The 13452-nt window shown below is 35.6% G+C and overlaps 2 protein-coding genes across 5 annotated transcripts in view; one reads left to right on the top strand and one right to left on the bottom strand.

Annotated features, from left to right (window-relative positions):
• Positions 1-2798: 2798 nt before the first annotated feature.
• On the top strand, positions 2799-7980 carry LOC135692360 (endoplasmic reticulum membrane-associated RNA degradation protein). 3 transcript variants are annotated; one of them, XM_089111004.1, is made up of 7 exons: positions 2801-3213; positions 3647-3947; positions 4597-4839; positions 5154-5286; positions 5656-6297; positions 6686-6885; positions 7841-7980. In XM_089111004.1, the coding sequence occupies exons 1-7, from the start codon at positions 3066-3068 to the stop codon at positions 7971-7973; spliced, it is 1800 nt and encodes a 599-aa protein (XP_088967130.1). In that variant the 5' UTR covers positions 2801-3065; the 3' UTR covers positions 7974-7980. The 3 variants fall into 3 exon arrangements, with proteins under 3 accessions (XP_065066528.2, XP_088967130.1, XP_065066526.2); XM_065210454.2 differs by having other exon boundaries at positions 2804-3213; positions 3512-3947; XM_065210456.2 differs by lacking the exon at positions 4597-4839 and having other exon boundaries at positions 2799-3213; positions 3512-3947.
• The window catches only part of LOC135692347 (structure-specific endonuclease subunit MUS81), a 25408-nt gene continuing 19177 nt past the window's right edge, over positions 7222-13452 (bottom strand). For both annotated transcript variants that reach the window (XM_089111003.1, XM_065210449.2), the window contains exons 19-24: positions 13044-13160; positions 12344-12439; positions 11142-11279; positions 10223-10326; positions 8690-8773; positions 7222-8283 (exon numbers count right to left, since the gene is read on the bottom strand). In XM_089111003.1, coding sequence (XP_088967129.1) covers positions 8220-8283; positions 8690-8773; positions 10223-10326; positions 11142-11279; positions 12344-12439; positions 13044-13160 — 603 coding nt within the window. In that variant the 3' untranslated portion in view covers positions 7222-8219. The remainder of the gene's footprint in view (positions 8284-8689; positions 8774-10222; positions 10327-11141; positions 11280-12343; positions 12440-13043; positions 13161-13452) is intronic.

Below are 13452 nucleotides of genomic sequence, written 5' to 3'. Positions count from 1 at the left end.
TATATTTGCACGCCTGGGAAACTAAGTATTGAACAAAATGCATGCAAAAGGAAAATGTTCTAATAAAAATTTTTCTTCAAAAAAGCTATACTGAAGAGGAGCTTTCGTCAGCAATGAAAGACCGTCGATTCGTCAGCATTGTCGTTCGGCAATGAACTCCAACTTTTACAGCAGCTAGAGGGTGCAATATTAAATAGCACTTACATGCCAAGCATGACTTGATACCTCTTGCACTCAATCATCACAATTACAGGCAATGTTGCAGTTATCAGAATGTCTGTCGAAGTCATTTGAAGGAAACGATGCATCTAGCTTTCTCAGATCGGAAAGTTACGGGAATGAGTGCAAGTATTGCTCGCAAGCCATATTCCAAAATTTCAAAACGAATTGTCCAATAGAGAGACAAATATTACATCAGGACCTTTTCGATACAGCTTCATACATGAAAGTTTATACATGCGTTAACACGATTCATACTCATTGCGTAATCAGTGTAGTTCTTGGAAAGCAATTACATATGAAGGCAGCTTTGAAGTTAAACAAGTCAACGAAGAACGACAAGAAATTGTACCCAAGGCACGAATCGGCCCTCAAATCTAAGTTTCGCCCCGTTGGCATCGATTCCTTTTCCTCCAGACAACTAAAATGCATCACAACTGGTAAGCAGAGGCGTGTCACAGAATATAATATCGGCTTCCATCAAGGCAACAACCTGTTTCTATGTTTCTTCAACAAAGGCTAATTAAAGGTCCACATAGTTTCTTTCCGCCAATTGATAAAGCCAGTTTGAGTAGACAAAGACATGTCTTCTCTTTCATCTGTTGATAGAATTTTATTGTTTTAGAATTCACTTTTTTGTCACTGTATACAACCGTTCGAATGAACTCCCGTGCGCCGTCTAAGGCTTTATTAGCAAATTCCCAGGAAATAGCCAAGTTCTTAATATGCTGGTATTTTAAATCGTCGTTAATAAGTTTCCCAGCCCTGTAGAAGTAGGATGTGTTATCACACCCTGTGATAGCATGGAATGCTGGCAGGGAAGAACACAGTTATTTGTCGAGGCTTCTGCAAATGCTTCCAACTTTGACGAATCTCTCATGGTTATAATTGTTAAACCTGTGTGTTTATACGCCCAAATTAAAAGCACAAGAACATCAGTGTTTTTTTGAGATAAGGACTACATCTGATTCTTGCATTACTGCATGAAGCACAAGCCGAATGTCTACGTCTTTAAGAACACACGAATGCAAGAACAAAGATCTATTTCTTTAGACTCTGTATGTTTGTTCCTCTATGACAATGAAGAATACTTAAGGCATAATATCCTTTCCTTGCTTTGCACAACCCTTGCAATCCTCTTTACAGGCTTCTTTAATTTTGCATAGTGATGACGAATGTAACTTCATCTTACATTTCATGGCATTTATGCAAGCCTTGCAGCATCAACTTTTTACTCGATGATGCACGGAACAGTCCGAACGTGTTGCAATAGAAAGCGGCACCGGTTTCTATATTCAAGCTCACTTCTTTATTAGAGTGAAAAAGCTTTTTGTACTTTTAATGAGCTAGACGATCGAAACTTTTTTTCTTTGTTGACTCGTTATCTTTCGAAGCTGTCTTGATATGTAATTTCTTTCCAAGAGCTACTCTGACCATGCAATGCGTATGAATCAAGTTAACGCATGTATAAACTTCCATGTATGAAGCTGTATCGAAAAGGTCCTGATGTAATTTTTGTCTCTCTATTGAACAATTCGTTTTGAAATTTTGGAATATGGCTTGCGAGCAATACTTGCACTCATTCCCGTAACTTTCCGATCTGAGAAAGCTAGATGCATCGTTTCCTTCAAATGACTTCGACAGACATTCTGATAACTGCAACATTGCCTGTAATTGTGATGATTGAGTGCAAGAGGTATCAAGTCATGCTTGGCGTGTAAGTGCTATTTAATATTGCACTCTCTAGCTGCTGTAAAAGTTGAAGTTCATTGCCGAACGACAATGCTGACGAATCGACGGTCTTTCATTGCTGACTAAAGCTTCTCTTCAGTATAGCTTTTTTGAAGAAAAATTTTTATTAGAACATTTTCCTTTTGCATGCATTTTGTTCAATACTTAGTTTCCCAGGCGTGCAAATATATCAGCTCAAATGACATTATTGAGTTGCCGAATAACACAAAGGTCAAAAAACTTCAAAATCGAGGTAAAGCAACCTAAATTATGACCATGAGCCTTTGAATTCCACGTGCTTGAAAACTACGAAACCGCCATTTTGATGACGTCATGCAAACTTTAAATAGCAATAACTCGTTATCTGCATGTCTGATAGAGTTTATTCTTTAGAACTTTTTGCTCCTATTACAATGCCAAACAAGATGGTTGGAGCGATTTTTCAAAAAAAAGAATTAAAAATTTTAATGACCGGGGAAAATGACGTCATCGATCACGTGATTTCTATTGTGTTACAAAAATGTATCCAAGGCTTACAATATTCAGCAAGGCTGAAAGTACCCAAATCAAGAGCAAAAACTAAGGTTAGGCACTTTGCTCGGTTGTTGTTAAAAATTCCCTGTCTATAACGAAAGCGTGTTTTTATGAGAAGCTTAATAGGGTAAGGGTATGGTCCTTCAACATTTTCTAAAGACTAAGCCCCTACGTCGAATATGGTAGCTTGCATAAGGGCAAAGGATCACTGGAAAGTAGCATCTGAGATACGTTATTTTTGGAACTCCACTTTGTCGTTACATAATCTTTATTACCGAAATAAAAAGAGTAACTTGCAAAAGAAAAACAGAAAAGTGCTCACACCTTTTTTAGAAGAAGTTGTGCAGTCTAAAACCTTTGTTGGCAAAATGATAGAGCTGTCTCTTCATTAAATCTGCGCATTTATCTTCTTACTAAATTGTTCAAGCCTAAATTATCATTAAAATCGAAAGAAGCTTCCGAAAATTTGATGGGATTCAGGTTATTTCTTGGAAATAATTACAAGTTCGAAAAAGAGGCCATAACGATGACAATAACTGCCTCGAGTTGGGGTTTAGTTCCGCTGCTGCGGGATTTGTGGAATGGATTCAAATGTTAGTTACTTGTCTCCCCATGTTTTCTACTTGATATGTGACATGCCAAAAAGTCATAATTGTGGCATCCAAAATAAAAAGCAATGCTGTGGTTGTAGTTTTAAAATAACTGGCTCCTGCATTTATGTCTGCAAAGGTGAGAATCATTTTGTCCTTCATAGCTATAATTAAGATCAAAAGGACATGGAATCCTTTTCCAAGTTCAGTTCAATTACTAATTAGCCTAAAATATTGCTGCTCCATCATTTTTGACAAATAACATCCAAATTCATGTGATAACGTAACCTAGTCACGTAAACCCAAGGCATCATCCCAACAAAGTTTGTCATAAAATAATGATATTGATTGGTAACAGAGTCACCCATAGCAACTGACATCAGCCCTATATTATATGATATTGATGTTTTTTGCATAATTCTAAAATGCCTTTATAGATACCAATAAGAATGACAAAAGGCAGCATTACATCTGTAATGTGAGGCACCTTTGGCTGTCTGCAGAGAGGAGAGACTTCCTGGGTGAGCAATGGTGTAACAAGGAGAAACTTCAAAATTTGATTTCATCTTTAGATTGGACTGGTTCCTCATCTACCATTATCCAGTGCCTGGATGAGTCTACAAATTTAACAACACTGTCGTTGTTAAAACTGACAGTCATTATTGAGAGGGCTCTAGGTGATGTATTCAGCTCAATAACAAAAAAGAAATGTCCATCTCTGCTTCGTGATTTGTTAAATACAGACTGCCTTCTTGAAGTATTTGGTGAAGCATCCATAGCTGTGTTGCAGACAATAATGGGACCACCTGCTAGTTTAAATTTGAGAAATGTGCTGTGGCATGGCTTTCCCATGTTGGGAGAAATCCAAGATAAGTGAGTTTTTCAGACAAACATAGCAAGAGAGGCTTTGATTTTATCTTCGCTTTTCTGTCCTTTACTGGAACAGGCAAAATTTCCATAGGTTTGGCAGGGGTGGACAATTTAGTCTCTCCTGCACCAGGTGTGACCAGTTTTTAATTGCTTGAAACAGCTTATAGTTGCACAGGGTATACAACGGGCAATCAAATGTTTTAAAGAAGCATTTGCTATATCGCCCACCCAGTCATTCAGCTTTCGAAAACTCTCATTTTCAAGACCAAATAGATTTAGTTTTGGAAGTTTTTTTTATAAAAGGAAGTTTCATCAATCTACAATAAAAATTGATTATTTACAACCCAATACCACAGGTGGCATGGTATACATAACAATCCTGAGGCCATTACACCTAACATTAAGGCACAATTAAAGTTTCCTAGAAAAGAAGCTCAATCTCAATCATCAAAATTATTTTCACAGCTGGTGTATCTAAGTATTTGCTTTCATTTATTGGTTATCCCAATCACCATGCAATATGAAACAGTGAGACCAGATGACTTCTTTCTGGATTTTTCAGAATCGTTTAAACAGGCTAGTCTTTGTTTTAAGATAATCTGCTGATTTTAAAGTAACTATTGATAAACTAACAATATCGTATCTTTGTCAGGTTTTGTGTCATCTTGGTTGAGCTTATAGCATCTCTGGGAGAAGTTTTAAAGATGAATAATTTGTTAAGCATAAGGCACAGACAAAAATTGAAGCTGCAGAGCACAAACTTGATACAAGAAATTTTTCCATTGATTACATCTGAGAAAGATCTGCTTCTTAAGGTATTCAAGTCAACATCATTCATTCCTCCAGGAATGCTTCCTGCATGGAAAATGACCATTGAGCTCTTTTTGTCTAAGAGGTAAATTGACTTTGCATGCCTTGTCAAGCTACATATTAAGGACAGCAATTTGATTTTTGTCATTTTGAATCAAACCAACAAACAATAAGATATTTCAAGGTAAAACAGTTTTGGAGAATATATAAAACTTTTTCATATGTAATTTAAACAAAATGTTAATTAAATTTTGGCAAACTTTCTCAGGAAAGTGAAAAATAAAGTACCCAATAGGATCTAGTGTTTTGCACAACTTATCAAGGTTTTTTTCTTTATAATTCTTTGTAATTGTTGAGTTGATTTTTACTTGTTAAACAATCATTTTAACTTTGTTACAGATTTTCAGATGCAGTCATTTTATTTCTTCCTCAACTTGAGCATGCTCTACGGTGTTTGTTTGTTGTTGTCAATCAGTGCCCTGGTCGACTTTTAACTGCAGAATCAGATGTTCTATACACAACCTTTGATGAGGTATTAAATCAACACTTTGCACTTTTGATTTTTTGCACAAGTTTGTGAAAAGTAGTTAATGACCAGTGTGTTCCTATTGTTTTAGAAACCCTCTACCCTAGTTTTTCAGAAACCTGACAAATTTTGATGAGCCGAGCAAATATAAATACTTTTGTGGATGCTATCTTGTTTGAATAATTGGTACCAAAAGACACCTATGCCAGGGGAAGCAGGGGCAGTTGCCCCATTGCTCTTGGGAAATCAAGCATTTACTTTGTTTTACTATTGTTTTGTTCTTCTTGGCGCTTTGCCCCCATTGCCCTTTTCGAACACAGGCTTACTTGCTGGTACCAAGAAAACTCACACTACATATTCTATTTTTCATTTTAGATGCTTGCGAAAGATATTGACAAAGACAAACCCAACAAACTCCTGACAGAAATTGGGCGAAACTTAACTGAAATGCTCTTTGATCTATTATTTTTTCCTGAAGGCCCTAGATTAAGGGATCGAGTAAGTCATGGGGAATATGACTTTAATGATGTGGACAGTACCATTGCAAATTATTTAATATGTATTGGGATTTGCTTTTGTTTGAATTACTTATTCCCTTGGAGACAGATACTTAAAACCAAAAGTAAATTTCTGGGAAATTTATGTTGCGTTATGGACAGCTACAAATCACATTTTCACCCAATATCTTTTCTAAACAGGGAAATATGTTTAGCAATAGAAAATATAGATATGGTTGATGAGATAGCTACAGAGTGCCATTTACATCTAAATATAGACCAAGAACATAATCAATGTGATGAAATTAATAAAATTGTGACAATTTATATGTCTATACCTATAGTTAAAAACTTTTTTCGCGACAATGGTGAAATTTGCTTTGATAAAAATTCAGTTAAGAGGTACATAAAACAAATAATTAATGAACCTAGACATTTTCTACATCGACCAAAGAAAGAGCTAGAAGTCACTGGACTATTGAGACAAATAGCAAAGCAATGCCAAACTGCTGTACTTCAGGTATGTTTTCCCTGTTTTCATTATCCAGTGTTTATTTCAAATCTTGTAACTTATTATGGCTATAAATCAAGCAAAAATCAAGCAAAAATTCCCCACAGAAGAAACCTGTGGGAGTCAGTGTCCCTTATGGGGATGTGTGGATTGTCTGGGGACTACTTGTATCCAGAATAGACCAAAGCAAAGATTTTTTTGACAAATTAATTTTCCATCATTTCATCCAGGTACAAAATGATATTAATTTATATCATATTTTGAGAAGTTATTAATGTTTTGCAAAGCATATGGTGTCAACCACTATTTTTATGATTGTTTTTTAAACTGATATAGAAAAAGCCTATTTTTTGCAAGACTTATCAAGGAATAATTTGATTAACTTGTATCTCTCAAGGTAATAACTTTTTCAAGAGAAAAATTGAAGCAGTTAGAAAATCGGTCATTGAGGTCAAGAGCCCGAACTAATTTTACAGCAATGGTTTCAGTATCCCCTGTTCTGATATCATTCTGGCAAACACTGTTGCTAATGGTTTCCATTGAAAGTTTGGTTGCAGCAAGCATAGATATTGATGACACTTGGAAAAGTCTTATAAAGTAAGTAGGATGAGTAATATTTCTATAACATTGAAAACCATTCCCAGCATTTCATAATTTGATGTTCTCCCCCGTTGGCCAAAATGAATTTACTGCCATAATAAAATTACCCTCCCCCCTGCTAATTAATTTTTAAAAAAACTTCTAACCTGTCTCAGAGCCTTATATGGCTGGGTTGTGTATTTGATAGTGTGCAATTAAAGAATTAACATATTCTCTCTAATGAGCACCAGTGGTGCTCATTTAATTTTTGGCCTCATAGAAGGGGCGCTCATTGGAGAGGGGTGCTCATTGACAATAGATAGAAACCCACCAATCAAAAATTGAGCTTTGAAATTAAAACAACCATTGTTTTTACAAAAATTAATATTCCATTTGCATCACACTTGTTAAAGGCAAAACATTTATAAGATACATCCCAACATTTTACAAAACATTTAATTTAAAAGATAATTCCCAACCTTTTCCTTGTTATGAGACCACATTTTGTTCCTATATCATTGTCTTCTGCTTGTGCAAACCTATCATTACTGTATGCTTAAGAACCTGAATTGGTAATATCCATTTGCTTTCTTAAGCTTTGTACATGGCCTAAGAAAAACATGAAAGAGATGTCTACAAATTAAAACACTAATTCAATCAAAACTCCTACAGAATTAAATCATTTACAGGATTTTAGATTAAACATACTAAATCCAATACCCATAGGCTGTAAATAACCTATTTATTTTCTGTTCCCTTAACTCTAAAAAGATTGAACAGACTATTTGGTAATGGCAGAATGATAACAGAAAGACTATTTGGTAATGTCTATACAGAGAGTCGATACTGGGTTGAAAAAGGGAGAGGTCCTATGTGTTAGGCTTCAGACAAAAGGGGAAAATAAAGTGTTTTGAGCGAATGAAGAGTTTATAAATAAATTAATTTCTAAAAATTATTTTCTTATGCATTCTAGATATTTAAAGAAATGCCTAAAATATGCTGAGAATATATCATCACTGAGCAATTCTTCAAACAACAAATGGCTTGAATGCTCAAAAGTTGTGGCTCAGCTGGCAGAGCTTGCTAAAGGTAGACCAAACATTTAGCTCATACATAGAGATGATTAGCCTACCTATAACTGATACCTATAACTGAGGCTTTCAAAGCAACCATTGCAGGTCCAGACGGGCCCGAGACTGGGTGGAACTACTGGGTGACACCTTTCAAAAGCCAACTGTCTTAGATTACCTGCACTCTTGTATTGGAAAACATTTATTCAATGATTACCAAATCGTAAATATTTTATATTGTGAACTTATAAAAATGTTACTATGAATATGCAGGAAAAAGTTTCACATCAACTTTGTTCTCGTATAAAGCATCCTAATTTGAGATGCAAGCATTGGTCCAATTTTCCTGAAAAAAAGTAGGTACAAATTTACATCACTGTTTATCTGAAAATAATTGTTCTTGAATTGATGTTTGTAATAGTCTATTTAATAGATTCTCCACTTTAAAAAGTTGAATTCTGTTACATCTCAATAAGGTAGAAAATGTTATTGATTTTGGGGACTTTTTCTCCAAAATACTTTTTGTTCCATGGGCCTGACCTTGAGAAAAGGGGGACGGTATATCATTATACTTGTGCACCTCTTTCTATTTATTATTTCAATTGTTATTTCATTCCTAATGCTTCCGACTTAAGCTTAATGTGAGAATGAATCTTTGCAGTGATGTTTTACCATGATTGAATTTGTTGGACAAAGACAATCTATTTAAACATCATACAAAAATAAATTTGATTTTATAGTTTGTTATATACCTTTTCGTTTTGCCATACGTTAGATCTGACAACAAACTATCTTTTTCCTCGTCTGTTTTGCATTTTTCAAAAGTTGTCATAAGTCTACAAATATAAAATTTAACGAAAAAAAGTAGATCACAGCGGGCTTCATTGAATCTATAGAGCATATCCTTTAACACAATCATGTTTGGTCTATGAAAACCATTTACTGGGAAGAAGCTATCCATGCTATGGAATATAGATAATCTAAAAACAGTGCCTTATCCTGAATTTCCAGCCAAACTTTGTGGCATCACAGGAGTTATAAAAAAATCATCAAAAATAAGACTTAAAATTAGCAGTTTTTAGGGTCTTAAAATTTAAACGCGTTTGGCACGGGAAATGAAATTCCAGAACACAGGATTTTCTACAAGGTTTGCCAATAATTTATGGAACACCCAAGCTGTTAAGGCGAATATTTTTTTTTTAATTCACCCTTAAAGAAAAGCTCAATTTCCCACTTCCCCCTAAACAAAGTTGGAACTTCACCTCAGTCAAAACTTCAAGTTACGTTGGAATAGCTTATTTCTATGGATAATAACGAAATGTTGTTTGAAAGGGGAGAGGGTAAACTGCTAATTTGAATGACAAAAAAACTTTTGGTGTTCAAAAACTGTTGACTGGAAACATTTGTAGGTGCTCTAACACTTTGATGCTTGATGTTGTTGTGGAACAACAAATTCATTTAATGTCATTACAAAGGATTTTCAGAAAAAAATATTTTTTTGCAAAGAGGGTCCCACAACAACAACTTTCAGGCAATAAATATTTTGTTGAGTCTGTTACAAAAATTCACGCGTGAAAGACGGTGACTCCCAACTTTAGGTGAGACGTGATGTCAAAAAATCATTCAGTTCAAGCACAGGCATTGCAACCATGACATCTATATGGGCTATAGATTGTATATATGGAAAAACGAAATATCAGCTGTCTTTTCTCGACATAGCCATATGTCATATTGTTCGAATAAGCACACAGTTAAAGCCCCTGGGCGTTTATTCGAATATGGGCGCCCATTCAAACGATCTAAGATCGGCCATTTACGGACGCTGGTTGTTACGAAACCTGTTTTAGATTTCTGAATGAAGGTAACACAACCTTACATAACTATCGGTCGAAAATTTGTTTTGAGAAATCGATCATTGGTTTTGATTAAACCAATATCACGGCTAGAAGGAAACAGTAACAACTTGAAAACGCAGCGATTATGGCAATTACATACAGAGTGATAGTGCTATTTCAGATTTTGTAAGGTTTAGGAAGATGAGAAATTCTTACGAAAACGAAAGATTTCACTACAGTTAAATAGAAAGGTATTTTAGGAAATTATTTTCTTGATGAAGATCAATAAGACAAAGCTTGTTAAGCTTGAAGGTCGCTGGACAAATTTCTCTCGCCTTTTGCAACGATGCCATCACTTTTCAAGAGGAATGAACCCACAATGCCTTAGTAATGACAATCATACGCTGCTGATGGTTGTAATAAAACTTTGCACAACAATTAACAGCTTACCTTTTAGGGGTTTCGTAAACACTAACAATGCTTGCTGCCTTATCTGCAGATACTCCTTTTAACTGCATTAACTGCTTGGCAAACATTTCTTTTACTGAAAGCAACTAGAAAAAAGGTTTCGATAATCGTCAAGGAAGCCAAATGACCCACCTAGAAATTCTTGGGAACCTAAACATTAGCAGATCTAGTTTCAAAGTTCGAAGTACCAGAGAACTCCGGACACATCATAGTTTAGTAGATACTCTAGCTTGTATTCAAGGCAAAACAAAGTAGCCTTAGTTTCACAATCTAATATAGACGCCTTGCAAATTTAAGCATACGCGAGGAATTTTTCGGAATGAAGCCGGGAGACATAGCAACACAATATCTGTGGCTTGAATTTGAACTAAATCTTCACTTGTGGTTTTTTGGTTGAAACGCACGCTGTAATTAAGCGGCAAGCTACGCGTCTCAAAACCTTCTTTTGTGTGCCAGTTAGATTCAAATGTCAAACTTGCTTTCCAATTCCTTCATTTAGATTATTTAAAACTAAAGTTACGTCACAAGATCACGTAACATCAGTGAAAACTGTTTATCAAATCTGATTAAACTTGTGAGGACGAAATTTCACCGGAAAGAATAAACTAAGTTAAATAAGAATGCACTCTTTCGAAACTGGCCAATTCTCGCCTGCTTAACGAGTTTTATAAAAACATAAGGCCTAGATTTGTTGAAAATCTGCGCATTATCAGATGATCTCTCTCCGGACCAAAACTTTAGTTACTGTTGAAAAATGGGATTATAGCCAAGGTGGGACGTTTTTATTGGCTCATGTCTAATCACGTGAATTTGCTTTATGTTTCACTTAGTCCAGTCTGGAAGCCTACTTGCAAAGTTCCAATACCAAACCAGCATTTCTAAGGCAGAATACTTCAAATACCTTGTTTTTGTTTGTGATTTGGTAATAGTCATCAAATGTCATGAACTTCTGAACTTCCTCTCGGATAACATCTCGAAACCTTTGGTCTTGTTTAGCACTTTTGATATACCCAGATGAAAAGGCCATTATTGTTTTGTTCTGAAACAATACAAAGAATTTTAAGGGTAACTTCGCAGGCAGGGCCACCGAGAAAATTTGGAGGCCCTGGGGCAAAAGCAGAGAATGAGGCCCGTGCGAGTGAAGCGAGCAGAAACATTTTGCGACCACGCCATTAGCTTAAACTCGTGCATTCGCTTAAAATGTTTTACTGTTTACTAGCATAATTTTGTTACTTTTATTTGCTTTTAATTCAAAACAGAGTTCATTACTTTATAAAGCCCCTTACACCTCGAGGCCATGGGGCAATTTGCCCCCCCCCCTCTCGGCGGCCCTGTTCACAGGAAGAGAGCACTAACCAGGCTTTCTCGATTTATTCATAACACTTTTGACACAGCTTCCTATAGCTTCATACATGACAAAATGAACTTTACGATGTCAAACACCTGGGGTTTGAAAATCCATCTCGCAGTTTCTGACCGTTTGAGGCAAGAAAATGTTTCATGATGTAAAATTTCAGTTTGAAATTCTCATCAAATTTTGTCTTAAGCAAATTAATGAACAAGCTTCATATTTTAATGCTGAAATTAGCTGGCATACCCAAAATTTGCACAACGCTCTCCACAAGCATACTAATTTCCCCTTTTTCCAACCCCCTCTTGAGCTGATTAAGACCCTCGTTTGTCAATGACGTACGTTAAAAGTGTAGATACAGAAAAGTTCCGCAAAAAAAATTGATAACAAAGGAGGGTTGTTCCTATTTTTATCTCCGTTTTCATCTTCTTCTGTAATTTCATCATACCCCTGTATTCAGCCTATCACTTATTTGGACCTTTCAGTTCTCAATTTTCATAAAAATGGTTTGTTTGAAAAATGGTAAGCCCAGTCACCAAGCTAACACCCGGTCACCGAAAGTAACGAGTTTCCCAGGTCTTGAATACACTGAAAAAAGTTATTCTTTCGTTAAAACGCGAATTTCCATACTCTTAGAGTACTTCTCTCTTAGGAAGGACACCGCACAAAAAGAGTTTGCGATTCGAAAGCAGATCCTTATCTTTAATTCCAATATTTCAGATATAATAACAAAATAGCGATATGACACACACCTGGTAGATATTTTGCAAATGCTGTGTCATTCTTGATAGATACGCTGCAGATTCGTATATACTGTCAGTTTTGCGAATGAAAAGTCCATCCACAACCTAACGTAAAAATAGTATATTACACTCTAAATGGTTGTTAAAATTTTTTATACGTAAATAAACATTACTGAGATGATATAGAGAGCAACATGTTTTTGTTAGCAGTCAGCATATATGGACACACGTTTTGGTGTATAGAACACGAGGGTCCTAAGCTCGAACTCCGAGTTTCTCACTTGATGCAAAAATTCGTACAACTCTGCCTATACATCATTGAGCACCACAGGACCCTACATGCCAAACCAGGAAAATAGTAATTTTCATTATATACGAATAAATATGGTATTCAATCTCAAACTCGTTAAAAGTATGCAAAGAAAACTTGCATGCAGTGCTTGTATGAAAAATAAACAAAACTGGTTGAAATACAAAGAAGAATTTCACTTTTTAATTTCACCAGCAGCTCCAAAACCTTATTTCAGTCAAGTAGCATTGTTAACTCTTGCAAAAGAAAAACAGAAGAAGCTCTTACAGGGAATTGCTGTTGATAAAAAAATTGGGTAAGAAAATTGTACTCATTCAGCTTTACAAAGACAGTGACTTAGCAGCATCGATGTTTAAATTTCAACTGTTAGTATTTGCTAGCCAAGCAAATAGAATTTACTTGTGAGTTGATGATGGCTTGTTTCAAGGTAGCTTCTGGTAGCACCATATGCTGCATCGAGCCATAACTTTCTATCAAGTAAATTGGATGCTTTAGTCCACATGATTTCAGCCTAAACTATGAGAAAGCGCAAAAACTGTATATATAACAGCATACTATCATTTCTACTAAAAAAGGTCTAAAAAATCAAAGTGTGGGCTTACAAGAATACAAGAGTGAAGTATTTATCATAACTAGGGTGATATATATCCATAGAAGCTAGAAAGCTAATAAGGGTTAATACATCTTTGGCTGACTCGTGATAACAACTCCTCTTGGTGTTTCGTTGAACTACAAGCATCAATTTTTAAGATCCCTACATCGCTTTAGCCCCCAGCTTTTCCTGACCTCAGTTGCCAGAACCCTGCTT

This window comes from Rhopilema esculentum, chromosome 10 (genome assembly GCF_057945365.1).
Source record: "Rhopilema esculentum isolate cy_ngs chromosome 10, ASM5794536v1, whole genome shotgun sequence".
Lineage (NCBI taxonomy): Eukaryota > Metazoa > Cnidaria > Scyphozoa > Rhizostomeae > Rhizostomatidae > Rhopilema > Rhopilema esculentum.
Note: the sequence above shows the minus strand (reverse complement) of the source record. Positions and strands in the feature narration are given on the sequence as shown.

Excerpts from the sequence above, each read along its gene's own strand:
- LOC135692360 (XM_065210454.2), top strand. The coding sequence starts at position 3,066 with ATGGATTCAAATGTTAGTTACTTGTCTCCCCATGTTTTCTACTTGATA. Across the intron at positions 3,948-4,596 it reads TTGGGAGAAATCCAAGATAA|GTTTTGTGTCATCTTGGTTG; the intron begins GTGAGTTTTTCA and ends TATCTTTGTCAG. Across the intron at positions 6,886-7,840 it reads ACTTGGAAAAGTCTTATAAA|ATATTTAAAGAAATGCCTAA; the intron begins GTAAGTAGGATG and ends TATGCATTCTAG.